Below are 26,544 nucleotides of genomic sequence, written 5' to 3' on the forward strand. Positions count from 1 at the left end.
CCCATGTAGTCTGCCGCCATGATTGACTGGCCGGGATCTGTTTACCTACTCCGCGCGAAGAACACAGATTGCAGTTTCTTGACAACGAACGATATTCTAGAGGAGTGCGCTTATACTGTAATGACGCGACATGGGCCTCCGGTAGCGAGCGCATTGGACGCGGTCAGATATTGGTCGTGGCTGCTGCCACGCATCATACGAAAGCATTTCCCCATGTGGACACCCAAATTCCCGCAATAGGGTTTGGGTTATCTCGAGAAATTCTTCGGATATGGTCTACAATCGCTTGACTACTTTCTCTAAGTAGTCGCGAGCTACATGTCTCAGGCGAGTATATCTCTGCGCGTAGCCATTGGTATTATCATTCAGTCTTGATCCAGAGTTGGACCTGCGAATGGATCAGGAATAACCTCCGTTTCCGAGAGCACTTTCTGACGTCTCGACAGTACGTCCAGCCTGCTTCTTCAGAGGGCAGCGGTCTGCGCGATAACTTAATTGGTGTCGGTTCATAGACATACGCATTTCCCAAACTAAGAACGGAGGTAGCAGTCGGCTCGGATACAGCAATTCCTAAATAATCATGGCTGGCATTAAAATCAAATATCAAACTATCCGAATTCTATTAACATGTCCAACTACAAATTCAGCTAGCAGTCTCCGATGCCGAGAGCTTCGTGAGGATCTTCTCACAGAATGCCCTCAGAGACGTGGCGTTCATGATATCCAAGGTGGTCACCAAGCAGCCCAATTCCGTCCTGATCCAATTTCGCACCTCAACCGCGGCCAAAGAGTCCGTTCCGTAGACGCTGATTGGTCGTTCAGGATCCATAGGCTCTGCAAGTCGCAAGATGCGCATGAAGCATCCATTGATTACGTCGCAGAGAGATTTGAGTCTCGCGGCGGGCTCCGCGGTCGCAGTCCGCAGCAGCAAGAAGAATGCCTGTATGTCGGCGTTTGCGTTCGTGCCGCTTGGTTCCAGGCTTTTGGAACCTTCATTGTTGCTGAAAAGAGGAGAGAATCGGGCGTCGGCCTTGAGAACGGAGTCGAGGGGTTGTGGGAAGGTCAAACCCGTGACCATTGGACTCCAGCCCAACCCATGGAGCACTGTATTGTTGTTCGCCGCTGGCATATCCTGTTGTCGCAGCATCGCAAAGGTGAGAATCTTGCGTAATTGACCGTCGTTAAGGCTGCGGAACATTCCCTTCTCCGTCGAGCTTTGCAATTTGGCGCTTTCGGCGATGACACCGGCATCCTCGCCAATACCCAGGTCGATAGAGCAGGCCGGCTGTCCTCGGTCACGACGCCATGCGGCGAATGCATCTAAGAAGACATTTCCGGCCGCGTAGTTGGCTTGAGCTGCGTGGCCGATGAGGCCTGACAGCGATGAGAGCATGGTAAAAGAGTCGAGCTTCAGCTGCAGAGACTCCGCTGCGTTGTGCAGGTTCCATGTGCCACGGATCTTGCACTGCAAAGCTTCGTGATATTCGGTAAGGGTCATAGATTCGAAGGGTCGGTCCTATTACATATCCATTAGTTTCATTTTGCTTTAATGTGAACCACACTTTGGCAACGCCGAACGACTAAGCTTACCCGAAGGACCATGGCACCCTGTATGATGCCGACGACGGGGGCAGTCGTCTTCTGCATAGCGTTGGTGACAGCTTCAGCATCTGTCACATCTGCTATCAAGAGATCGATGTGACAGCCCAATGCGTTAATCTGTTTGATCACATATCTCGATTTCTCGTCAGCATAGCCACTGCGGGACATGACCGCAAGATGCTTGGCGCCTTGTTGAGCAAGATAGATTGCGAGACCACCGCAAAGACCGCGAAGACTGCTGACGATGAAATAGCAACCGTCAGCGCGAAGGTTGAGTGCCTTTGGAGCTCGTCGGACCTGTTCATTAATCATGTCAGCCTTTCTGCTTTCGCTTTGGTTTCTCACAGTGATGCCACGAGAGTATGGTACTTACCGGAAGTTTCACCTCGTCATTCTGTGTCAGAACGACTCTGCCGATGTGTTTTCCTTGCCGAATGAAGCGAAGAGCGCCGGCAATGTCATCCCATCCGAACCTGTGCGCTGCGGCAATGCGTCTGATCGAGCCGTTGTCGATCAATTCAAACAACCGAGTCATCAAGGTAGATATCAGAGCATCAGATGCGCTCTCGGGAGTGAAGTCGATGGTCTTGAATGAGCTGCTCCGGTCGAAGGAAGACACGGGTAGATTGGTGCGATCCAAAACATCCTTCTTGCCGATATCAAGGATGATGCCACCATTGTTGAGAATTCGGAATGATTCGTCTAGCGTGGCCCCAACAGAGGAGTTCAAGACCACATCCATTCCGTTGCCCTCGCTCGCGGCAAGGATAAGTTCGCCGAAGCTTGCATCGCGAGTGTCGAAGATACGACCCTCAGGAACTTGGAGTACTGACTTGAGGAATTCTTTCTCCTCTGTAGTGCTGACGGACGTGTATACTTCTGCTCCGATTGATTGAGCAATCTGCACGGCAGCAGTACCCACGTCGCTCGCTGCAGAGTGAATGAGGATAATCTTGTTCTTTGTCAGATTTGCGTGATCCAGGAGAGAATGAAGCGCGGTCAAGTAGTTCAACGGAATGGTGGCTGCATCCTCGAATGCCATTCCATCGGGAATGCGGCGGATCCGAGCAGGACGTGCACGAACGCGATTGGTGAAAGAGCCTTTTTCGAACACCATGACACGATCACCCACTGCCAACCCACTCACGCCCTCGGATATCTTGCTGATAACGCCCGCAGCTTCGTAGCCTAGTGCAGTCTCATCGCCGGGTGCCGAACCCACTATGACTGTGTCAGCATTGAGAAGATCATTAGCAATAAGACATGGGGCAGATACTCACATGTAGATGCCAAGTCTTCGTAGCCGATTCCAGCAGCATGGATCTCCACCTCGACCATGCCATTGGGTAAGGCCGACACTTTCGCATCTATTTCGCCAAAGTGCACCGAATCCAAATCACCGAGCTTCTCACAGCGCGCTTGGATTAAAAGCTCGCTCTTGTGAATATCAATGAGTTCAGTCTTCCTTTCGCTGACATGGCTGCTCTGGTTGAAAGTAAGGTCGCCATCCTGGTAGACACGGCTGACGGAGATGACACCTCCGCGCTCCACGAAGTCGTAATCGATACTTATCTTGGGGTCGAATTTGTTGGCGGTTGTCTGATTCCAAACCCGATCCAAGCAGGCAGCAATAGCATCAATCGTCGCGCGTCCGGAGTTAGCTTCAACGTCAAGTGTAAAGAAAGGAACTTGCTCCTCCGCACGGATCGTGGCCAGGAATCCCACGGCAGCGGCTCGAGTAGGATCAGCGTTTCGGTTTGTCACCCACAACATTGGTCGCTGCACTGCGGCGAGGTGTTTCAACAGAGACCATTGCTCGGCATCGATGTTGTCCATTACCGAGGAAAAGATTTCGTCAAGAACCACTACAACATTGGTGCTGGAGGTTATGTCCTCAAGTGGCTGAGCACTGCTTGAAAGCGTCCACTTCTCCGCTGCCAGGTCTGTGGTCAGCTTTGCGAGACTGTCGGAAATGAGATCTTGGGCGGCAGTGTTCAGTAGGCTGACGCGGGTAACAACTCTGACAGGAGCCTCCTCAACAGCCTCGATCGAGATCTCAGACTTCGGCTGTCTCTGTACACGACAGATGCTTACGCCACTGTCCAAGTGAATTGTTTCTCCGAGAGACTCGACTTGCGGCAGCTGCTGAGAGATCAAATAGCCTCCGTCCTTAATAGAGAGGGCCAAGCCCTGAAGGAATTGAGCAAGATCACCATTGTCTTCTTGGCCAGGATTAACGATTGCCAAGTCGATGCTGTCTGCCCCGGTAATGGAAGCAGGTTTGGTCGCGTCCATGACCAGATGAAATTGCGGATGTGGGCTTCGAGAATTGAACTTTTCCTGCGCTTGAATCAAAGTCTTTGGATCTCGAACCGCGAAATGGTACTGCGAACTTGCCGCTCGAATGGATCTGTCGGACTCAGCTTCGCTTTCATCCATCCACAAGTTCGAGCCATCGAGTGTGCTAAGGTTGACCTCTAAGATACTGAGGGACGGGCTCTTGTGAGCCACCAGGTCGATGATTTGCTGTACCGTCTTGGTATTCAAATAAGCCTTGCTCAGCGCTTGCTCCTTGCTCATGAGCAGATCGATGTCAGCGTCCCAACGGACATTCATGAATTGATGTGGGATCTTTTCCTCATCGCTAGTCTCCATCTCAGCCCATTCGAGACCCTGCAGCTTGAATAGAAGGGAACCGTCGGTAGGGTCGTGCAACTCGACACTCGTGCTGTAATTGCGAGCATGATCAACGTTTCCGGCACCGAGATATTGTGCAGATGCGTATGCAACACCCTCTGCGAGCTTGCGCAATTTGTGTGCACTTCCGGATTCGATGATCATGCTACCAATAGCCTTGGGGATGAGAGCTGGATCTACCGCCTGGGGTAGGTGACCTCTCCACAGCGCGGGTGTCGTTGCTTGAAAGCATCCGTCTAATACGGCTGGGTGAAGAGGATACCATGATTGACCTTCGGGCTGAGAAGGAGGAGGCTGAAGATCGATTGTCGATCGGCTTTGTAGCTGGCCCATCGTAGATTCAACCATCAGATGCTTCCGGAAGGACGCTCCGAAGTTGTAGCCCATGTCGGCCATAATTTTATACCATTGTCGTGCGCTTGTACTTAGTTCCAAAGGCTCGACAACTTTGGAAGTAGTCGTGTATCCTGTTTCCACACAGATCATACCAGTACAGTGGACAGTGTCCACATCGACACCTTCTTGTTCCGAGCACATGCGATACTCGTACCATGATCCATTTGAGCTCTCTCGGAGCGGCGAGAGTGCCAAAGAAATGGTAGTCTGTACCTCTTCGGTCAAAACAAGAGCACGAAGAAGCTTGACGTCCCGAAGCTTGAATCGATATTGAGGAGGGGCTTGGTGCTTCCATTTCGTAACCATTGCCGTCTGATACGCAGCCTCCACCGCCATGGCTATGTAGGCAGTTGCCTGTTTAACAGATTAGTAAGCTGATGGGTTCACCTCGCGATGATTAAACGGAAATTTGAGATCTGCGATGAGTAAGGAAGGCATGTAACGTACCGGAAACACAACATCAGTGCCCAGGCGGTGATCTCGCAGCCACGGCAGATGCGCGAGTTTGATGGTATTCTTGAACACAGGCGCATTCCATCCAAGTGAGCTGATCTTCGAGCCCAGAAGGTCGTGATTGATAAACTTCTTGAACCGCCAATCTCGACTCGCACGAGTTTCGTGCCAATAACGTGTCGAGTGGTTCCATGCATAGTTTGGTAGATCGATGATGACTTTGGACGTTTGCGGATTGACACAGTTCACCTTTGCCAAGCTCACGCTCTGGTGACCTGCGAGGAATAGTCGCGCTGCAGCCTCGTACATAGGCAGAGTGGAGTCCGCATTACGCTTCAGTGTCGATGTGTATTGGCTTTCCTTACCAAGGGCTTTCTTAATCTGGGCGATGGGACCTGCCAGAGCATTGCTTGGGCCGAGTTCAAGGAGGAAGTCAACATTGCTTTGCTTTAACAGTTCCGCGGTGGCGGACGCAAACCGGACTGGCGAGACCATGTTCTGCTTCCAATAAGCTGCGTCCAGATTATGTTGTGGGTCGACAACAGCCGATGTCACCGAGCTGAACATGGCGACCGACGTGCTCGCGGTCGGCTGCCGAGCTTGGTCGAACAGACCATCTTTGTGAAGCATGTCCTCGTAGACCTCACCAATCTCAGCCATGAAGTTTGAATGGTATGCGAGATCTACCAGCAACAGTCTCGCAAAATGGCCATCGGCTTGGATCCGATCGCGTAACTCCTCGAGCTCTGATGTGAGTCCTGAGAGGGTCAAGCTATTGGGGCTATTGTAGCAGGCAATTTGAATCTTGCTAGGTTTGGCTTCCAGGTATCCTGCGAGGGTGGTTTCGTCAATTCCAATGGCGAGCATACCCACGCGATCGCTTGAAGGCGATTTCTTTGAGGACTGCCCTCGATAGTATGCGACCTTAATTGCATCGGCAGCGCTCAAGAGATTGGCAGCATGGGCGGCAGCGATTTCTCCAGACGAGTGACCAACTACCGCGACGGGCATGATTCCCCAGTCTTCCAGGATACGAAGCAGCGCGATCTGCAACGCAGTCACCAGAGGCTGCGAGAACTCAGGCAGACGAAGCGCTTCCACACTTCGTGTGGCTGTTAGCTCCTCTACCAGCGACCACTTCGGTGGTTCTGATAGGCTTTGCAGAACAGTATCGAGGTGCTCGACAGTTCTGCGAGCTAATGGGAAGTCTCTCAACAACTCGGCGCCCATGGTGGGCCACTGGGCGCCCTGGCCTGTGAAAACAAACCCTACTTTCGGTGCCGTCGACATACGCTTGCCGCGAATCAAAGTTTCTTTGTTGATGTATTGTGGATTCGAGCGCACGATGGACACAGCACCTTGGTAATGTCTGCTTCGTCGTTCGGAAAGAGTGAAAGTTAGATCGTCCAGCTCAAGCGAAACTAGAGGGTTCTGGATATGTGAGCTGAGCTTCTTGACATATTCATCCAGGGACGGCTGGTCGTTGGCCGAGAAGAAGAGCAGCTTTGGGATACCTCCTTCGCTGTTATCCGCGTTGGAATTATTTTCGTCTTCATCATCGTCATCGAAAAAGTTGCTTGTCACTTGCTTGTACGAAGAGATATGTCGAGAGAGTCCTCGAGCATCGTTCTCGACCACAGCATGGGCGTTGGCACCTCCATACCCGAACGAGTTAACACCCGCTCGTCGGATGTTATCTGCATCTACCTTGGGCCAAGGCAACGACATACGGCTGGCTTTGAGGCGGAGACCCTTCCAGTCGATGTTCGGATTTGGTGCGAAGAATGTTGGTGTACCCGGAATGATGCCCTTCTCGACGGCCATGGCGGCTTTCAACAAGCCAGAAAGACCGGCCGTAGGCTCAGAATGGCCGATGTTACTTTTGATTGAGCCGATGATAAGCTCCTGGTTAGGATTGAGGCTTTTGCCAAATACTGATGCAGCACCTCTGGCTTCGATCGGGTCTCCAGCAAGAGTACCTGTGCCGTGAGCCTCGAGGTATCTTGTCTTCGAAAACTCCTCTTCCTTGATACCTGCATTCTTCAGAGCTTGCCTTGTTACCATAGCTTGTGCATCTGAGCTAGGATTGGCAATGCCGTTTGTTCGTCCGGATGCATTGACTGCAGTACCTCGAATGATAGCACGAATGGGATCGTTATTCCGTACTGCATCATTGAGTCTCTTCAAGAAGAAGCAATTGACACCTTCAGCTTTGACATATCCGTCTGCAGAAGCGTCGAAGCTCTTTGATCTTCCCGAACCAGATTGCGTGACGTGCATCATGCCGATTTCTTCGTTGTGCTCCGGACTGAGCCATAAGTTCGCGCCTCCAACCAAGACAGAGTCTGTCTGAAAGCTGTCCAGGTATCGGCAGGCGACATCTAGGGATACAAGTCCCGCTGAGCATGCTGTGTCCACAGTCATACTTGGACCATGTACATTCAGAAAGTGGCTGACGCGATTGCTGAGAAGAGCTGGTGACAAGCCGATCATGATTGATTCGGCTCGGTTCTCTGGATCCCGAGCTTGGATGTTACCATAATCTGAAGGGAGTCTATTAGTAGAGCTCTATGGAAGACGGAGGCTGAAATCTTACCTATGAAGTTGGTTCCCACAATGACACCGGTGTTCGTGCCACTGAGAGTCTCAATCGGAATACCACTGTTTTCAAGGCATTCATAAGCTACTTCGAGTATTTGACGTTGCTGTGGGTCCATAGCAATGCACTCTGTTCGACTGATGTTGAAGAACTGGCCATCGAACAAGGCTGGATCCACGTCTTCGATGAACATGCCTCCAGGCGACTTCATCGTCCGGGGACGACCAGGATTGGCACTGTCGTAGTGGCCAGCCAGCGAGAATCTTGATGATGGTGGTTCATTCTTCGCCACGCCGCCTCGTTCGAGGAGCTCCCATAGTGCGGTAGGGGATGTGCTATGTCCAGGAAGTCGACATCCCATACCAATGATTGCAATTGGGACTTGAGTCTCACGACGAGGTTGAGGGACGACATCCTGGTCACTTGAGCATCTCTCACTGGCGCTCGATGTGAAGTTGTTAGGGTCGATGTCCGAGAAAGTACTTGATACGGACGCCATTGTGTGTAAACAATCAGTAGTGTGATGAGACACAATCTAGTGGTGAATGCGATCGTCCAACTAGAGACGAATTAGGGACGACTGCAAGTACCCCTTCTTGAATCTTTCCACAATGGAATCGTTATCTCTAGATGTCAAGGATCAAGATCCGGCAAACGCTACGGGTCAGATTCCAAGGCTGCTTACCCGCAACTTCAATGTTGATCACTCGCTGTTGTTGCGATTCTCTGTGCTGTTTGTCAGCTTTCCTGTCGGTGACCTGGATGATCATTCCCAAGTCGGCTTACGTGCATATGTACTGGAGAACCTCGGCATTGTAATCATGTAAGAGCTGCTTACACATGATTTCACATGGCTTGCGACATGATACTATCATCTATAGCACGTTCAGCAAACTATCGTGCGCTCGATTGCAGCACCCTGGTCATTCTTTACATCGAGGTATCTACCACCGTTTCCTTCTGGGACGAATTCACGTCTACCGGTTCGACACGATCGCGCTCCTTGACCATCATTCACAAGATGTCGAACAAAGAAGATGTTGAGTTCAAGACTTTCGACGGCCTCACACTCCGAGGATGGCTCTTCCCGGGCCCTCCACGAGGTCCTGCTATTATCATGACTCCGGGATTCAATCTCACGAAGGATATGATCATTTTCGAAGCCGGTCAATATATGAATGCGGCAGGATTCACCGTCTTGGGTTACGATCCGCGATGCATTGGAACGAGCGATGGAATGCCTCGCAACGACAACCAACCTCTCAAGAACATGGAAGATTACCACGATGCTCTGACCTACCTCAAGGTACATCGTCGCGACTTGGTGGACCCCGATCGGATTGCGTACTGGGGCTATTCCTTCAGCGGAGCGATCGCTTTGTGTGCGGCGGCCCTCGATAAAAGAGCAAAAGCAGTTGTCGCATGCGCAGCCACCACATTCTGGGAATTTACCAAGTGGAAGCAAGTCTTGGCCAAGTGTATGAAAGATCGAGAATCACAACTTGCCGGTAACGCACCAATGTATCTGCCGTTGTTGACTGAGACGGGGGAACAACCTGCAGGACTTGGCGTCGGTTTTCAGAAAGAGGATGTCCTGGGCATAATCACACGTCATGCCGCCATTGAGCCGACCTTCATACCTCGGACGACACTCCAGACTTACTACAACATCGCCGCCTTCCGCCCGATGGCACTCATGGGTTTCGTGGACCCTACGCCAGTGTTGATGATGACCGGCGAGAATGATGAGATTTCGCCGCCTGAATTGCAGAGAACGCTCATTTACGACAAGCTCTCTGGACACAAGGAATTTGTGACGATCAAGGACAGAGCACATATGGACATCCTGACCGGTGAGGGATCTCTGGAGGTCTTTGAGAAACAAGCGGAATTTCTTCATCGGATGATGCCACCCAAGAATGGCGTGAAGCATTAGACAATTCGTATGCACTAGAAATCTCTCCTGTTCTGGGTTGATTACGTCTCCAAGCGCTTGAAACGAGGGCAGCATTAGGTAATGCATTCTGATAAAGCATTTGTGTAATATGCTGGCTGAGTCAGCCGACCGGCAATTACCACGTGCTGGCTTCTTTCTTGTATTGACAATATTCGGGTAATGGATCCTGGTGTGCCCATGCTTACTGCTCCCCGATATCCTCATACACAGCCATAGCCATGTGCCAGGATCGATAGTTTATAAGCCGACACTAAAATGCTTATGCGCAGTGTCGATCTCTGCGCTTATGCATGTCAGCAAGACCGGGCACCGTTGGGCGGTCCGTGGCGCAGCCGTACTTCTTTCCTTCGGAACATTTTGTCCTGGTAAACCCAAGATTGATCAAGTGTTGGAAACCTGGCAGTGATAGAGGTCACCATGCCTATCCAAAAGGCATATGCTCACTTACCATCGAGTCTTAAGTGGGACGCCTTGCGCCACAAAGATGCACCCTCGCTTATTAACATCAACGGCGCACGCAGATCGCAATTCACAAGTCCTGTTTAATTACCTATCACTCATCATGCATTTAAACAACACGACAAGCATGGTCGGATGCGATATGGCATGCCCGACAACATGTTCGTCTGGCCGAAGACCAAAATTGTGGGAATCAATATAACGCAAAGTCTTGCCTGGCTACGGCGCACCGTTCCAATACCATCTTGGCTACACCTGCATGCAGGTGTCAACACCGCACAGTGTGATGTCCTTGTGTTGACATCACCATTCTGTGCCTGAGGCAACCCAGCTACCAGGCGGGCCTCAGTCCAACGGCCAATAGGCCTTGGCAGCTGGACTATATGCTGATGCCGGCTCTGTATGTAAATAGTATTGAATCAAGTCCTGACGGCTCATTGGTGGATAGGCAAGGTCATTACAACAGGTGATACGGTAGCGACGATAGTATAGAGTAGCGCGAAGCTCGCCTCTGATTAGCTAGATCGAAGGCAAAATCACGTGACTGCAGAAGCCCTCTGGGCATGACAGCTTGAGGCCTACGACAGCTTGATAAAAACCATGTGATGCGCAGGTGGACAATGACGATCGAGGCAAAAGGAGCAGGTCGAGTATTAGTCATCGGTAAGCAACAGTGTCAGATGAGTCATCGGACTGCCCCGTACGATATGACCCATCCCTATAAGACGGACGTGATAAATAAATAGAGACGTGCCTATGTAGACCAACGCGATAGACGACCAACTCGATAGACGACCAACGCGATAGACGACCAACGCGATAGACGACCAACGCGATAGACGACCAACGCGATAGACATAGGGCATATGTCGTGTTCATGCATCGACAGTCACCCGCACGCCTCTGCTATCTCGTTGCGGCATCGGCGCTATCATATCGATCGCGAATTCCACGTCGGCCGACGTTGTCTCGAATAGCTGAAACTCATGGCGTCGCAGAACTGTAGCGAGTGTGACGAAAATTTCCATGTATGCCAAGTTCATCGCAACGCAAATTCTCGATCCAGCACCGAAAGTCGTCAAATAGTTCGTCAAGGGCTGCACGCCATTCGGACCCTTGGGGTTCCCAGTCCAACGCTCGGGACGGAACACGAACGGGTCCGGAAAGACTTTTGGATTATTATGCATGTGGTAGGAGTCCATGCCCACAGCTGTGCCTGGTGGGATCGTCCATTCTTTATATTGCATTGGATGCAGGCGATTGATGCGTGGGCTTCTTTGTACTGTGCCGTAGCTCATGCGCAAACCTGAGTTTGTCAGTGTGGGCGCTCAAAAGACAAGCATCAGATTACCTACTCTCGTTGATCACGCCAGTGAGATATGGGAGCTTCTCAAGCTCTACCCAAGGCGGGATGACGGCCGGATTCGGGATTGCTTCAACAAGCTCCGCTTTGAGACGTGCGCCGACGGCAGGATCTTCCAGGCAGTGATATATCGCATACGTCATGGTAGCTTTGACGGTCTCTACGCCGGCGGTGGTCAGACCAATCGCTTCTTGTGAGAGACGGTCATGGGTAAGCTCGCTGCTCGGAGTCTTGGACGCGAGCATCTCGTCAAAAATCGTATCTTGACCGGAGCCCCGAAAATCTTTGGTTCCCACTGTGGGTTTGTTCATCTGTGAGAGTATCTGCTGGACCTGATTCCTGATGCTGACGCGAAGATCCAGGATGGGTTTCAGTGTGGGAAGGAGTTTGAGAACAGCGAAATCCGGAAGACTCTCAATCAACGCAATCACGGGTCTGAAATGTGCACTCCATTGGCTCATCCATATAGTGGTCATGACTGTCAGGACAAGTGGTGCCTTGAAGTCTGGGGCCTCTATGCAATTGGTGCAACGTCGGAAGCAGACCTCCGTCACAATGTCCACCGCCAGGCACGATAACATCTCTCCCACGTCCAGAACACGATTGGTGCCCGCATACTCTGTCGATATACGCTGTGACATCCTTTCCACGAGTGCATTGACACGGCTTTGCGTTTCGCGCAGATTCGGGCGAGAGAAGAAACCAGCCATAGCATGTCGACGCGTGCGGTGCAGTTCGGCTTCGGGCGTGCTGAATATCGCGCCAGGAAGGCCAAATCGATCTTGAAGCTTTGCTTGCTTATCTATAGGCTTTGCCGTGCTGCTGTTGCCGTAGACTTCATGCCAATACTCTGGGTCATCGATATGAAGCTCGTCCGGTGCAATCCGCACGATTGGGCCGTATTGCTCATGCATTCGTCTGATCTCCTTTGGGAATTGCCCTCCATGTTGTTCGGCGATGAGGTCGAAATACCTCTGGTACCAGCTCGTGACGGCTGCCCATTTTGGCCCGGGGAATTTTGCAAGCGGACTTAGATACAGTCGATAGAATGCAAGACCGAGCACGTATGTCACAGTCAACAACAAGACTATGCCCGCAAGGGCGGCCGTGCTTGCTATCGTGATGCCCATTCTGGAGAGTAGCACAACGGATAGCAGCGATGATGATTGGTTGTGCGGCACAGCGCGAAAGGGACTGCGGCGCGTACAAGCTCAGGGCTATGCACAAGTAATTTTAGGAAACCTTTCAATGGTCTATGGACGATTCTGATTACGCCAAACATGCAAAGTTGCTCACCATGATAATACACGCTGCAGTCGAGAGGGCATAGGGCTGGGACAGACACAACGTCGCGGTCATCATGCCACGCGAACAGACATGTCGGCTTGGGGGTTTGCTTATGTGCATATCAGGATCGCCGAGCTAATCTGCAAGGCCCGGCGCCTATTGCTTAGGTGCATACCGCACGTGCCTGGTACCTCAGCCTAATTGCTTATGAATAGCCAGGGCTTCTTATCTCCGAGGATTTTTAAGCAGATTTCTAATGATTACAATCAAGATTGCCTTGAAATAATGCGATGCCGTGCGACGCAGGATTGGGATTACGTGCGTTCGCGCGCCGAACGATTACACGCCCGCCGGCTTGTATGCTCGGCGAGGCGCATGCAGGTGTGCCTGCCGGAGTGTTCCTCTGAATCCCAGGCCATCATTGTGCGTAGATCGTGAAACCTGCTCGCGAAATGCAAACCACGCCGCAACACAGCACCAGCGCTGAATAATTGATGTATCCGATTTCAAAGCAAGAAGTTGGCCACCGTCTCTTTGATAAGGTGCTCTCTGCAGGTTTTCTGATAATTCATCCATCCTCGATAACATTCAAACTTCACACCGTGATTGGCTCTCAGCATACACATTCAGCAAGCAAACCCATTCAGCAAGAATACATCATACACCATGAGCTCCCCCACAGTGGTTCTCGTTACCGGCGTCGGTAGAGGTATGTCTTGGCTCGCTTCCTCAGCCGAGCTCGCTCGCTGGATCTTGGCTCTAATACTGGTGTGTCACAGGTATTGGAAAGGCCTTGGCCGCCACCTACCTCGCCAAACCAAACCACATCGTCATTGGCTCGGTCCGTGACCCTAAGGGTGCACAGGCTGCACAGGCGAAGAGCCTGCCCGCAGCAAGTGGCTCTCGCTTGATCGTGGTTGGCATCGAGGCCACCGACTTCACTTCTCCCAAGAAGGCCATCGAAGAAGCCGCGGCCGCAGGTGTCGACCACATTGACATTGTCATTGCCAGTTCAGGTGTCTCCATTGGTGGAGGTCCTCTTGAGTCTGCCGACCCAAAGGCCTTCACTGAGAGCTTCAACATCAACGCTGTGGGCCCCTTGGCACTCTACCAAGCAGCACACCCACTTCTGGTCAAGTCTAGCGCGCCGAAGTGGGTTTCCATCTCCACCCGTATCGCTTCGACGGCCGCCCCTCTTCCTTTCTATCCATACGCGGCCGCCTATGGTGTCTCCAAGGCCGCCCTGAACTGGTTCACTAAGTACGTTCCATGCCGAGGACGATACAATGGTGACCTGACTAACACAACGCACAGGACTCTCAGCGTGGGCAACCCGTCTCTCATCGCCTTCGCGGTCCACCCAGGGTAAGTTATGCATGATCCAGCAGGATCTTGATTTGTTCCTTCATAGAAGCACTGAGACTAATTCCTGATTTCGCAGATTCGTCGCCACCGACATGGGAATCGGAGCTGCTACCGGTGCTGGCATTGCACTTCCTGAGACATCCAGCGAACAGAGCGCCAAGAACATCATCGCTCTGATCGACCCTGCGACTGTCGAGAGCACATCTGGAAAATTCTTCGACGTGGACACTCGCGAGGAGATCCCGTGGTAGACGCAAAACCTCCTCGATTTGCATAGAGTAAACACTGCGATAACATGAATGAATTGAAATTTGGAACTTCCCGATTTCTCTGTGTTTAATCGGCACCTTCAAAATGGAATGCCACATGTCTCCTTCAATATTACCGGGTGGTTTACCGACAAGCTAGCGTTTCCAGCACTTGTTTGCAAACGTTCTGAGAGTCACTGTGGTTCTATCGTAGTCTTTGACCAATCGCGTGTAAGTAACGACATTCCTCACGACGATCTGGAAGTAGCGTATCTCGTCAGATACACATGAGTTGGCGCAGAACACGCTTTGTCGGCAATTGAAGGCTGAGCTGCTCGCTAAGCTGCAGGATTCTATATCTGTATTATTTCCACACAATTCGCTTAATTTGGAATCCTTCAGGCAGGGGATCAGGCAGCCATCGTAAGCCGCTCGCAGACGCCACATTCCATCGGGCTCGCTGGGCATCAGGAATGTTGCATTTGGTGCCGAGAGCCCGGCACAGCCACCAGATCGGGGCTAGGTGAGAATGTCACCACTGTTGTGGTTGCAGAGTAACATACACGCAGGCAACGGTGAGAATATTTACCACCATCGTACTCGCGAAGTAATATCACACGCAAGCAAAGGTGAGATTATCACTATTGTGGTGGCCGTGAAGTAATATCACATGTAGGCAAAGGTGAGAATGTCACTAGTGTTGGGGTCGCAAAGTAACATCACACGCAGGCACCGCCTTCACGTGGTTGACTACTGGGACTCTCATCTCTATTCCGATCGATAAGCGATCCTGCCCTCCGTCAGACCACGCGTCCCGCGTGGTCCGCACGTGGTTATTCGAGTCCTGCGCCTAGACATCCAACAGTAAGCGAGAAGACGCCCCCATGCTAAGCATCTCATCAGGCTCAGCTTGCGGCCGCCCTTCTATGGCCCGATCCCTGATTATGTGAAGGATGTGTCCTTCACACATGGTCAGCGGAGCGGAATTAGCCAGTCGGTGAGTCGTCGTTGGTCTGCTAAATTTATCCGTAAGCGAGCTGAGGGACTGCGAACAGTCCTAGAATGGGGGCATAATGGTCGATGGCAGAGATATAAGTAGTCAGGACGATGACCTTCTTGTGCCTCGAATCATCTTGTAAACCATCGAGCATACTCACTCAGAGATTGCACAGCTTCTCCTACATCGATCTCCTCGGTCACTCAATATGGTAGCAGCTTCCAACGTTGTGCTGCTTTGCAGTCTTGGCGGCATTGCAGCAGCAGCCGCTGCAAACTCTTCTTCATTCCGCCCATTTCCAATCCGGGATGGTGTGAGTTTCTCCATGCCAACCTTTCTCATTCCTGACTGACATCATTCTAGTGTACAGCTCTAGCGAGCGTCTTCCCCAAGGATGTCGCCTATCCTAACTCCACGGCATACATTCAATCGACTGGATACTGGTCCAATCAGCAAGAGGAAACCCAACCACGATGCTTCGTGGAGCCCAAGAATACCGAAACACTATCGTCAATCATGAAGATTTTGACTCAAGGAAACTATCGCTTCACAGTGAAAGGTGGAGGGCACAATCCTGTCGCAGGAAGCTCTAGCATTGTGGATGGCGTTACGATCGATTTGGTGCATCTCAACAACGTCACTGTATCTGCAGATCGTTCGATGGTCTCTGTTGGCCCCGGAAATCGATGGGGCAACGTCACCGATATCATCCAGCCTATGGGCCTTGCTGTCGTAGGAGGCCGAGACTTGAACGTTGGAGTTTCGGGTCTCCTGATTGGCGGTGGGATCTCATTCTTCTCTGGCGTCTACGGCTGGGCATGCGACAACGTTCTTGGCTATGAAGTCTTGCTTGCATCTGGAAATCTGGTCTACGCATCGCCAGAGCAGAACAATGACCTGTACTGGGCGCTCAGAGGTGGAGCTGGACTCAATTTCGGCATTGTCACTCGCTTCGATCTTTTCGCCTTTGAGCAGGGAGATATCTGGGCTAACAATCTCGGCTTTCCTGGCAGCTCTAATGCGACTGTCGTTTCCACATTCCAGAACCTCACTATTAACGGTATGCCCAAAGAACTGGGTTCAACGGCATATGTCGGCATCAATTATGATACAGCTACCAGCCAGTACACCACTAACGTCGGCCTCTTGAACGCCACAGTCCCATCGCCGCCAACCAGTATTCCTGCTGTTTATGAACCATTTCAGCGCATTCCCGGAGCGACGTACAACACCACCGTCGCCGCTCCCGTAACGACATTCCTCAAGACCACTTCCACGCCCTACGGTGGTCGTTGGACGTGGTCTAATGTCGTGGTCAAAGCATCGTTCCCACCGGCATTCTTTGCAGAGACTATGGCTCTTTTCGAGTCGCGCAACAATGGCCTTTTCCGTGATGCGAAGGAAGACAGCGTTCAACCGGGTGCCCTCGTTCAGCCTATTCCCACAAATGTACTCGAGCGAATGAAGAGGAACGGCGGGAACACATTCGGTCTCAAGGCTGAGGATGGTGCTTTGATTATGATCTCGTTCCCCACGTTGTGGCACAACGCCAAGAACGATGACTTAGTCTATTCTGCTACTACAAAGCTTGTTGCCGATCTCGAAGATGTGGCTCGGAAGCACAACGTCTACACCCCCTTTGTCTACCTGAACTATGCTGGCGTCGATCAGCAAGTCCTAAAGGGTTACGGGCGAGAGAACTATCAGCGACTCAAGAGCATTGCACGAAAGTACGACCCTGAAGGTAAGCTGATACGACTGTGGCAGGGGTACTTCAAGCTCGGTGGCCGACGCTAAAAGACACCTGCATATTCCTTGACATGTGCTTATCCGTGGGACGGCGTTGGATGATGGTGGGTGTTTTGGGTGATTTTCTCTTTTGTTGGGGGTTTTGATTTGTGGGCGCTTGGTTCTTTTCGGCGAATGCGTAGACGGGCAAATGCATGGGTACACATATGGGATTCTTAGCATACATGCACGATACACACATAGATAGGCAAATACACACGTACAAGTCTCGAATTTATCACATCCACGTATAGTGCCCTTATCGAGGCAAGGCACTGTGTCTCTTGAACCCTAAATATGCAAACGCAAAGGTCATATCCGAGAGATAAGCTCGGATCCGACGGCACATCACTCTTAACATGCAGTCAGACGTTGAGAGATTCACACAGTCTTGACAATGCATGCTGGAACAATAAGCTGGAGCCCTGTGATACCTGTAAGCACTACACAAGCGGTGTTTCAGCCGAACGGACAACATGCACGTGCAGGACTTCAAGCTAGATGCTCAGCTGTGGGCTGATTTAGGGCAGCATCCGTGAATCACGCTATCGAGATCTTCATAAAGTTTGCCTAATTGGGGCCGGCCACCCCCGTCGGCGCCCTTTCCGATCGACATCATCCAGAACTCAGCTTGAGCTCCCAACGTTTCCTCACCGGCCATTGACCTCGGAACCTTGACTGCATCGCTTTGGCACGGGATAACACCGTGAGTTGGTGTATCATCTTGGCACAGATCCACATCGTACGGGAAATACAAGATCAGTGCTGTCGATCGCAATCCTTCGCCAATGCAGGGCTGACGAGAGAGACCTGAGAAAGCCCGCCTCGCTTAAATTTGTGGAGTTCACTTGGCATCCATTTTACTACGTATCACAGAGATGCAGTGACATCTACTCGACCAAGCGAGGTTGCGTCTTCCATCTCATGCGATATAATGGGCAGATACGGTATGACGTACTCACAATATTACTCTACTGCAATGAGCTTCAAGCATCGCTGGCGCGATCTGCACATTCCACTTTAGTGCTGACCTGCTCTACAAAAAGCGAGGTACAGCTCCTTCGTGACACCTGCGGCGCACAGCATGCAGGGCTTGACCAGAGCTTGTTTCAAGGTGGCTTGCGATGGTTGAAAGCAAGACATCAGACGGATCTGCCCTCAGTCACTTTTCCAAAGAACGTCTGCTCCACCTCACGCACATGGTAATGTCTGAGCGGCAATGTCGAATCCGCCTGTCGATGTAGCACACAAGCCAGCGGTCTCCACCCGACGAAGGCTACAGAACCGTAAGGCACAGCAAAAGTTTCGAGGTGAGGTCTCGCAGCCGCTAAATATGGAGAATAATGCGAAGGTGAGAGTCTGACATTTCCTCGTCAGAAAAGCAGAAGAACAATGCTGGTACGATAACAGAGCAGTCCGGCATCGGTGATCTCTTCGATCTTGACCTCGCTGGTGCTATAGAAGGCACAGATGATGATCGGCCACACAATCATCAACAACTTGAAATGCTTCCTGATCCGGAGTTTGCGGGTCCGTCTTCAATCGGCTTCGAGCAGGTGCAGTTTCCGTGGCACGCGCAGGACGCATATCCCTTCCCCGCAACGCCACAACTCTCGCACTCGCTTGATATGAGGCTGGAAGATATTACAGCAATGCTTTCATCATCTGCAGAATACACGCACGGAAAGGCATTCAAGTCCGGGAGCGTCGGTTCGGAGGAATTTCGTCCGCTGCACCAGCCTTCAAGGTCGGGAGATCTGACGAGTGATGATTGGCTCAGGCACCGAAGGCTGCTTTCGAGCGATTCCATCACTCCTCCGAACGGAGAGACACCATCCTCGGCTGTCTCCCTGCAGTACAATCCTTTCACAAACGCGTATATCTCCTCAGAAGGGAGCTCGGCGACAAATTCCACAACAGATCTCGAACGGCTATCCGTCATACAGCCTTCAGAATCGAGTCGGATCAGTCCCCGACCGAACGTACCTCTCCTTCACGTCGCGATTCAAACCCGCAAGAAGTCCATGGTCCGATTGCTACTCCGTCGCGGCGCGTGTCATGTGAACGAGCGGGATCCAGACGGCCGCACAGCACTACACGTCGCTGTGCAATCTGGTAATCAAGAGATAGTAGAGGTTCTTGTCAAACACGGAGCAGATCCCAAAGCGGCGGATAGAAATGGCCTTGACGCTCTGCGTTATGCCGTGGAGCAAGGACAGGAGGAGATTGTAGAAATCATGTTGGATTCGATAGCACGAGGAGATCAGTTATCTTCTGTTGTGGAAGACTACGAATGACGAATTTTATGAGACAAACTCATGCTCCCGCGCGTGTTTCATCTCGTGTCCGCGTCTGCAAGATTTCCCTCTTTTAGCGCCGACCATGCTCGCTCTTTTCTATGCGTCCCTCAGTGTGGTGCCGATAAGTTCGCCTCCAACATCGCTCTGCTCTCAGCTCGTTTACTCATAAGTGTTGCACAGCTGATGGCATGCAACTGGCACCATGCTCACCGCGGTGCCCAGTCGCACTCACGCCAACCATCTGACCCGGCGACGTGGGCCGATCTTCCGGGCAGAACCCGAGTAAGCGTTAATAATAGAATAAGGTACGACCCGGCACGGGACCTGCTCTTGTCCACTGCCCCTGCATTCCCGCTCGTCTCGGCACGCATTGCCGACAATATTGGCACTCGAAAGCACAGGTAGAACACGAATTGATCTATCGACGTAAACAGGTCTCCAGGATAGAATTGACCAGGAGGCCATCAAATGTCGAAATGGAAATCATCTCTGTCCCACGCCTGCCTTTGACCCCCTCTGGTGCAAGCAGCACCATGTGCAGAGCTCGACTCCAGCAGCTGAACAGAGGAAATCCTTCGCCTTCTGCACCAGTACCACATCCGTACCTACAACGCCAATGTAAGCATCCCGCGATCACGACCCGTCTCGAGATCACCGGAGCGGAGGGAGATTTCTCTGCTCCCGGAGATTACGGCGCTGATCTGAAGCTTCTCTGCTCTGCGCGGTACTCGCGAACCAAACTCCCCTTGGCGACACAGGAGCCTCACAATGGACGATATGTCGAATTTTCAGATGCACAAAGGAATAGGTGCTGACCACCGAACCTAAACTATTGGCGTTGCGCGAACGCTATCATTCGTCGATTCATGTAGAAACATCGATTGATCTCCGTCAGCCAGGACGATCAAGTGGTCGGGTTTCGTTTCCACGAAGTAGTGGTCTCCACAGATGAGTCTGCGAGGACGGCAATCCGTTCGTTCCATGCCTTGATCTCGCGAGTGTATCGTAGAAGGATAGCTCTTGCCTCTACCGAAGTACCAAGTTGATGCAGCGACGATTCTCGAGTCGATCGAAATGCTCGTTGCAACACCGTCGTCCGTCCTCATCGCGATCGCCAGATCGAACATGGGCGAGAGCCTATGATCATGGTAGTCAATCGCTTTATTCGCCAATTCATGACTTCACAATCCTGCAGCGTCCGGGCAGGCAGTCCAGAAACACTCACGCGTCACCATCGTCGTCGTCCGAATTCTCCTAGCTGGACCACGCGCGCTATGTCCATCTCGACCTCGAGACGTTCAAAGAGCGTGCAAAAAAGGTCCAGCAATAGCAGCTTGACATTCAAGATTCGACTTAGAGGAAACGGGCGTCCAAGAATGTATGGCGGACACTGTACATCCGTGTCTCAGCTGCAGCACCACGACGCCGCGATCCGATCCGTGAGATCGATACGCCCCAAGAAGAAGCCGACTGTATCAAGACGTCTTGGACATATCAGTGGAAGATGTCCGCGGGATTTGGGTGGTTCAAACATACTGCACCACTGACAAGGCGCCCTGTAGATCAAGCACTCATCTCGACGCCCAGGCGATTCGAAACGTCGTAGCGAGATCGAGCCAGCAGATATGTATCGACGAAAAAGATCGGTAAATTTCCATCTCCGAAAAGGAAAGCAATATGGTATTAATCTCGTCAAAAAGAAAACAGCCGTTCCATCTACTCATCCCGCACACTCTCTGTGATCTCCCAGCGAGAATAAAAAAGGCCCAGAGACATTCATCGTCCTCGTTCCATCAGAGGAAATCGTTTCCAAAGAAAGATCATTAACCCATCGTCATCCTCTGTCCCGGCTGTCGCAGAAAACCCTTCGACATCTACTTCGACAACTTCTCCTTGATCTTGCTGAAGAAACCCTTCTTCTTCGTAGCGCTCGCGCCGACGTCTGTGGAAGCCTCGCCCTCGACGAGCGGGGGGCTGGTGGCGTCCTTCTTCTCCGGGGTGCCGCGGAACCGCTCGATGATGCTTTGGCGCTTGTTAGGCGTGCCGGAGTTGTTCGTGCTGGTACGCGGGCGGGGTGTGGAGGTGGTCTTGCCGGCCATGGCAGCGGAAGCAGCGGTCTGGGCGGTGGAGGCGGTGGGTGTGGTCAGAGGGCTAACATCGGCGCTGTCGGCGGCCGCCGGGGCGTCAAGGACGATGGGGGCGATGGGGCCGACTTGGCCGAGTTGAGGGGCACCGTGGGCGGAGACGTTGGGGGCGATGCCGACGTGCTCGGTGACAGGAGCGGCGGTGTTGGTAGTGGTAGTGATTGCGGGAGCTGCATCGGGAGAGGTGGCAAGGGTAGTGCTAGCGACGGTCTGGGTGCCACCACCGATGATAGTGGCGGTGCTAGTCGGAGCGACTTCCGAAGTAGCTGCAGTCACGGTGGGTGCGGGCTCGCCAGCTTCTTGAGCAGTGTGGACCTTCTTGAGGAGTTCCTGCTCGACGGCGCTCTTTTCGCCGACGGCAACAGGGTTCGCAGCAGCCTCAGGATCAGCATGGGCTTTGTTCTGCGACGAGAGGACTGGAGCAGGGACCGCGGTCGCGGCAGATCCAGTAGTGGACACAGCAGCCGCGTCAGCAGTGGGCACCTTGGCGAGGAGCTCCTTCTCGACAGCGCTTTTCTCCGAGACGGCCGCAGGGTTGGCGGCGGCTTCGGGGTCGACATGAGCTACCTTTTGCGAGTCAGTCACCTCAGTAGGAACTGCGGTGGATGTGCTCGTCGCAGCCGCGCCTGATGTGCCATCGTTCTGCTCCTTCAAATCTTTGATGTTTGCCTGAGTTGACTCGGGCAGCTTCGAGATGGCGTCCACGCCAGTAGTCTCCTTGCTCTTCTCGTTCAAGTACACAGCAGCGCCTGCTGCGGCCGCTCCGATACCAGCGACACCACCTGAGATGGCGCCAAGGATTCCTCCAGAGGAGGTAGAGCTGGGAGGTGCGGCAGTAGCGTTGTCGGTAACATATGCTTCTTGGCGAGGTTCGATAGGCTGCTGACCTGCGAGGTCGTTGGTTGTGCTAGGAGAGCCGACGGAGTGGATGGTTGGGAGTCCTGACGGCGCATCGTTGCCAGTTCCGATGCTGGACTCGGGAATGATGTTGGTGGTTCCAAGACCGTGAGCGGCGGTCGCAGTGGCAGCATCGCGGTCGATGCTGCTGGCACCTTGTGTGAAGGATGGAACGGCAGCGGGTGCGTCGTACGATTCCTTGTCAAGCTTGACGTTGCTCGTGAGCGTGTGGTCGGTCACAGTGGAGTGTGGTGGCAGTGGTTCTCCTGCAGCAACCGAGACAGGGTTTCCAGCACCAGGGAAGGCAGGCAGAACGGCTGCGCTCACAGTCTGGGAACCAAGATCTGCCTGCTTCAACTCTTCATCGTCGCGAGCGGTCGAGGAAATGGTGTTATCGGTCAGGGTGCTGTGGTGCGGCACGGGCTCGCCAGGCGCCAATTGAATGGGGTTGCCTTCTCCCGCTGTTGCAGGAATGGGGTTGACGGAGAAGGCATTGGCGCTCGAATCGACAGCCGCCGGTGTCTCTGGGAAGGCGCCTGGTACCTCATCTGCAACTTTCTGCTCTAGCGGCACCTCGCCGGCCAGAGCGGTAGTGGTCGCACCAGGTCCGGTGCGGTGAATGGTGGAAGGCATGATGTCGCTCGATGTGATGAAGTTGTTCACGTTGCCGGTTCCGTCGGCTTCTGTGTTGTGAGTGGGATCGTGTCTCCAGACGCCGTCAGCGACGAACTAAAGGACAAGTCAGCGATCCCAAGCTCGCGCGTTTGCATGTTGCTTTCTGCGATCAAATTGCGCTTGGCGGTGGGCCGCAGTAGCAAGTCGATGCTCCCGCCGGCTTGCCAACGCATGGATGAAGGATGTGCAAAACACACGAGACAATCGGGAGTGCTCACCTTGTAGAGAATCTTCTCGGTGGTGGGCTCCAACTGAACGGTGGTAGAATGAACAGAGCCTTCCTTGTCGAGCTTGTGGGTGTTTCCGCTCCAGTTGTCAAAGGTACCGGTCACGAAGACGGTTTCAGCGGGATGCTCCCTGTTGAGTGGAAAGGTCGTGGATTAGTGATATGTGCGTGTGAAGTTGGGACGAGAAAAGACAGGGCGCAAATGGGTTATAAGAGAGAAAGCGAGTGTGACGAGTGAGGAGTGGTGGTGGTGGTGGCTGGTGGTTGGATGAGCACCTGGGCAATGAGCAAGACGACGGCAAGGGAGTAATGGCTTTGACGCCGACGCGGATTGGACGGGACAAAGTCCAGTGTGCAATTCGTGGGGACAGGACCACAGTTATCCACGTTGCAGGAATGGAAGGATTGCAGTTGGAGGGACAGTTGTGCTCCCTAGGCATCCAGCAAAAGTCCAATCGAACCAACGGACTTTGTGCAAGGCCACTTCCGCCCGTCTTCCCGTTGGAGAGCGAGACCGGCTTCGACGCAGGCCGAGATTTCGAAGTGTCCATCACCGGAGTGTTGCTCGACTGCCGACTTTTTACTGTGGCTGTACGAGAGCAATCCCAGCAGTAGCAGTAATGACAAGCAGTAATGACAAGCCAACAAACAATGACGTGTGGGCAGGTGGGTGCTGTGAGGGCAGCCCTGGAGTGGTGGTAAAGGCCACGCGCTCGCTCTCTTTCCCCGCAATGTTCGTGTGCGCGCGTTGAAAGCAGCGGCCGCCGCCGCCGCCGCCCATAGCAACAGCCACGGACACACCAAGCTGGGGCAAGCCGCCGCCGAGTATCGCAGCAGCAGTCATCAGTGCGGCGAGCATCAACCCCAATCGCTGGAGGCAGAGATCTGGCCAGCTCCAGCTGTTCTCGCGCCGATGTGGATCCTCATCAAAAGCATCATGCCACCAACCAGCTAGTATTCCGTCCTAGCTTTGTCGGAGGGTGATGATGACCATTTTGCTGCTGCCGCCGCTTGCATTGGAGAGTCGTTTTGGCAGATGAATTTGGGTCCATGTCATCATCCACAGGAACAACCATGGTCCGCGTCGCCGGCAACCATGGGACGAGGTCGATTGATGATTTGCCCAACGTACTGCAAGGAGTGGTCTGCCCACATGCAGCAGCGCGGGCTTTTCACGTGGCGCCGTCCAGAGCGGTACCATGGAAATAGGGCAGAGAAGTGGGCATTGGGAGTGGACGATCCCGGTCTTGAAGTGCGTGCGCGGATACGACAATCTCAATGCTGGTCAGGTGCACAGGAGGGGATTTTTCTCTTCTCCTCCGCGCGAGCGGCTGTGTATGGGATGTGCAGGTGTAAAGGTGCTGGGCTCAAATGGCGCCGGAGATTCATGGGTTTTGTGCGAGGTGCATTGTGTATCTGCGATCCTTGATTGTGCAGTGAACAAGTGAAGGAGATGCCGGATGCTGGAGGGTTGGGAAAGAAAATGCGATCATTTCAGCCGCAATATGCTCGTGGTGAAGACGCAAGATCGCAGGACCATCCCCATGAGAGTCGCCACCCTCACACTCCTCTCACACTGGGCAAGGACCCGATTCGCGACGAGGAAACGACAGACTTACCAGCGAAAGGTGTAGCTACCCATTGTATCTGTCTGTGTGGCTCAAAGCGATTATGCGAATAGGTACGGACGTTGTTATGATATGCAAGATGTCGTCGCGCGCAGAGCCTGCACGGAGCGGAAATCGGCGGCGAAGTCGTGGAAAAGAATGCAGAGCGCGCGCGCACACCCAACGATGTCGGAGCAATGCGATATGCCAGTCGATGTCTCGCGTATAAGCGATGCAGATCTTCGCTCGAGAAGATGGTACGAGACGGAGGTGGTTTGCGACGTGGTGCGAAATTTGCTGTGCGAAAGACTGGGATATGGGAAGTTGAGAAACAAACAATGACGATGTGTGTCCCAGAAGGAGGTAGAACCGTTACTGCGGCGGAGGTCTTTTTAGTGGCAGTGGGATTTGTTTAGCGGTCGATACAGTCAAGTCGCCGGTAAAATTATGATTATTGGTGGACACCTGGGCAATGGTGGAATCCGCGCGCGCGCATTGGGCAGAGGGCTGCAGGTGCGCAGACTCGTGAGCGATGCGTGGTCGCTTTCTTCTTCTCCGATATTCGACGGGTCTTATTATTATCAGACCAGTTCCACTTCATATCTCGGTGACAATCCAGATCATCATACAAAGACACGAGACCTCAGTCTTCTCTGCTAGGCCGTCATCTGCGTGCAGTAGTCTCCCTCTACTCATGTAGGCTTGATGAATTTTGTCACAGCGCCTCGACGATACGGGATGGTTCCCCTCTCACCGACAATTGAGATAATTCGCTACAACCGTGAATCGATGAAGCTGCACATGACTCGATGACATCTGCGTGTTATGATCTCTTCTCGCCAGACGATGCGCCATTCAACATCCGTATACATCCAAATACGCATCTCATCCTTCCCTCCGAGTGCGGCTCTGTTATTGTCGTCCCAACATTGCGTTGAATCCGTATATGTAGATGGCTGGGACAGGGCTGGGGATAGGCCGGAATGGCGTAGGCAAGGTCAACAGTCAACAGTCCAGAAAACGCCCATACATGCGTTCGACTCGGTCAGGTGACAGCGATCGCACCGTGAACAACAGTCAGGCAACCTGAAAGAAAGGATTTAAAACCTGTCAGTTGTCGGCCAATCGTGTCTTCAATTGGTGAGTATACGATGCTGGCCCAGTATCATCATGGTATATGTCGGCGTTTGCTGCTCCTGATGCGCACTTCCATGTTAGGGTTGGGGTTGGGGTAGTGAGCCTCCACTTCGACCGAACAAATTTCTCCTACAATGTTGAACCGCCATATCGTCCGGTCGGATGCTGGTGATGATGTTGATGACAGCTATATACACCAGCCGTGTGTGATCATCGCGGCGACATTGGTCGCGTAAATTCCTCGGAGGGCTTTGACATGATTGCTGGAAGAGTACCCTGGTGGACGTCGTGGACATTTCTCAGTCTTCGGGATGCTGCTTGAGAGCAGACCTTATCATAAGAGCTTT

At 52.7% G+C, this 26,544-nt stretch overlaps 6 protein-coding genes across 6 annotated transcripts; 3 read left to right on the forward strand and 3 right to left on the reverse strand.

The window, feature by feature from the left end:
- Window positions 1-579: 579 nt before the first annotated feature.
- On the reverse strand, window positions 580-9,758 carry K489DRAFT_396849 (PKSKA1; the record flags this gene model as incomplete). The annotated part of the gene is made up of 8 exons (XM_033606888.1): window positions 580-1,516; window positions 1,591-1,899; window positions 1,976-2,823; window positions 2,883-5,049; window positions 5,143-7,691; window positions 7,745-8,184; window positions 8,848-9,038; window positions 9,699-9,758. 8 exons carry the CDS (start codon window positions 9,756-9,758, stop codon window positions 644-646), a joined length of 7,437 nt encoding a protein of 2,478 aa, XP_033455581.1. The 3' UTR covers window positions 580-643.
- A 974-nt stretch (window positions 9,759-10,732) lies between these two features.
- Window positions 10,733-12,656, reverse strand: K489DRAFT_404918 (cytochrome P450; the record flags this gene model as incomplete). The annotated part of the gene is made up of 2 exons (XM_033607134.1): window positions 10,733-11,469; window positions 11,519-12,656. The coding sequence occupies 2 exons, from the start codon at window positions 12,654-12,656 to the stop codon at window positions 11,039-11,041; spliced, it is 1,569 nt and encodes a 522-aa protein (XP_033455582.1). The 3' UTR covers window positions 10,733-11,038.
- Window positions 12,657-13,382: 726 nt separating this feature from the next.
- Window positions 13,383-14,503, forward strand: K489DRAFT_384734 (NAD(P)-binding protein). Its single transcript, XM_033605927.1, has 4 exons — window positions 13,383-13,522; window positions 13,593-14,073; window positions 14,128-14,178; window positions 14,255-14,503. The coding sequence occupies exons 1-4, from the start codon at window positions 13,480-13,482 to the stop codon at window positions 14,427-14,429; spliced, it is 750 nt and encodes a 249-aa protein (XP_033455583.1). The 5' UTR covers window positions 13,383-13,479; the 3' UTR covers window positions 14,430-14,503.
- Window positions 14,504-15,631: 1,128 nt separating this feature from the next.
- On the forward strand, window positions 15,632-17,220 carry K489DRAFT_404920 (FAD-binding domain-containing protein; the record flags this gene model as incomplete). The annotated part of the gene is made up of 2 exons (XM_033607135.1): window positions 15,632-15,736; window positions 15,787-17,220. The coding sequence occupies 2 exons, from the start codon at window positions 15,632-15,634 to the stop codon at window positions 17,218-17,220; spliced, it is 1,539 nt and encodes a 512-aa protein (XP_033455584.1).
- A 1,210-nt stretch (window positions 17,221-18,430) lies between these two features.
- Window positions 18,431-20,326, forward strand: K489DRAFT_374178 (ankyrin; the record flags this gene model as incomplete). The annotated part of the gene is made up of 4 exons (XM_033603498.1): window positions 18,431-18,562; window positions 18,627-19,439; window positions 19,623-19,912; window positions 19,954-20,326. The coding sequence occupies 4 exons, from the start codon at window positions 18,431-18,433 to the stop codon at window positions 20,324-20,326; spliced, it is 1,608 nt and encodes a 535-aa protein (XP_033455585.1).
- An 833-nt stretch (window positions 20,327-21,159) lies between these two features.
- Window positions 21,160-25,482, reverse strand: K489DRAFT_384740 (carbohydrate-binding module family 48 protein). The gene is made up of 3 exons (XM_033605928.1): window positions 25,073-25,482; window positions 23,446-23,584; window positions 21,160-23,281 (listed from the first exon to the last, which is right to left on the reverse strand). Exons 1-3 carry the CDS (start codon window positions 25,093-25,095, stop codon window positions 21,386-21,388), a joined length of 2,058 nt encoding a protein of 685 aa, XP_033455586.1. The 5' UTR covers window positions 25,096-25,482; the 3' UTR covers window positions 21,160-21,385.
- Window positions 25,483-26,544: the final 1,062 nt, after the last annotated feature.

This window comes from Dissoconium aciculare (assembly GCF_010015565.1).
Source record: "Dissoconium aciculare CBS 342.82 unplaced genomic scaffold K489scaffold_17, whole genome shotgun sequence".
NCBI classification, from domain to species: Eukaryota; Fungi; Ascomycota; class Dothideomycetes; order Mycosphaerellales; family Dissoconiaceae; genus Dissoconium; species Dissoconium aciculare.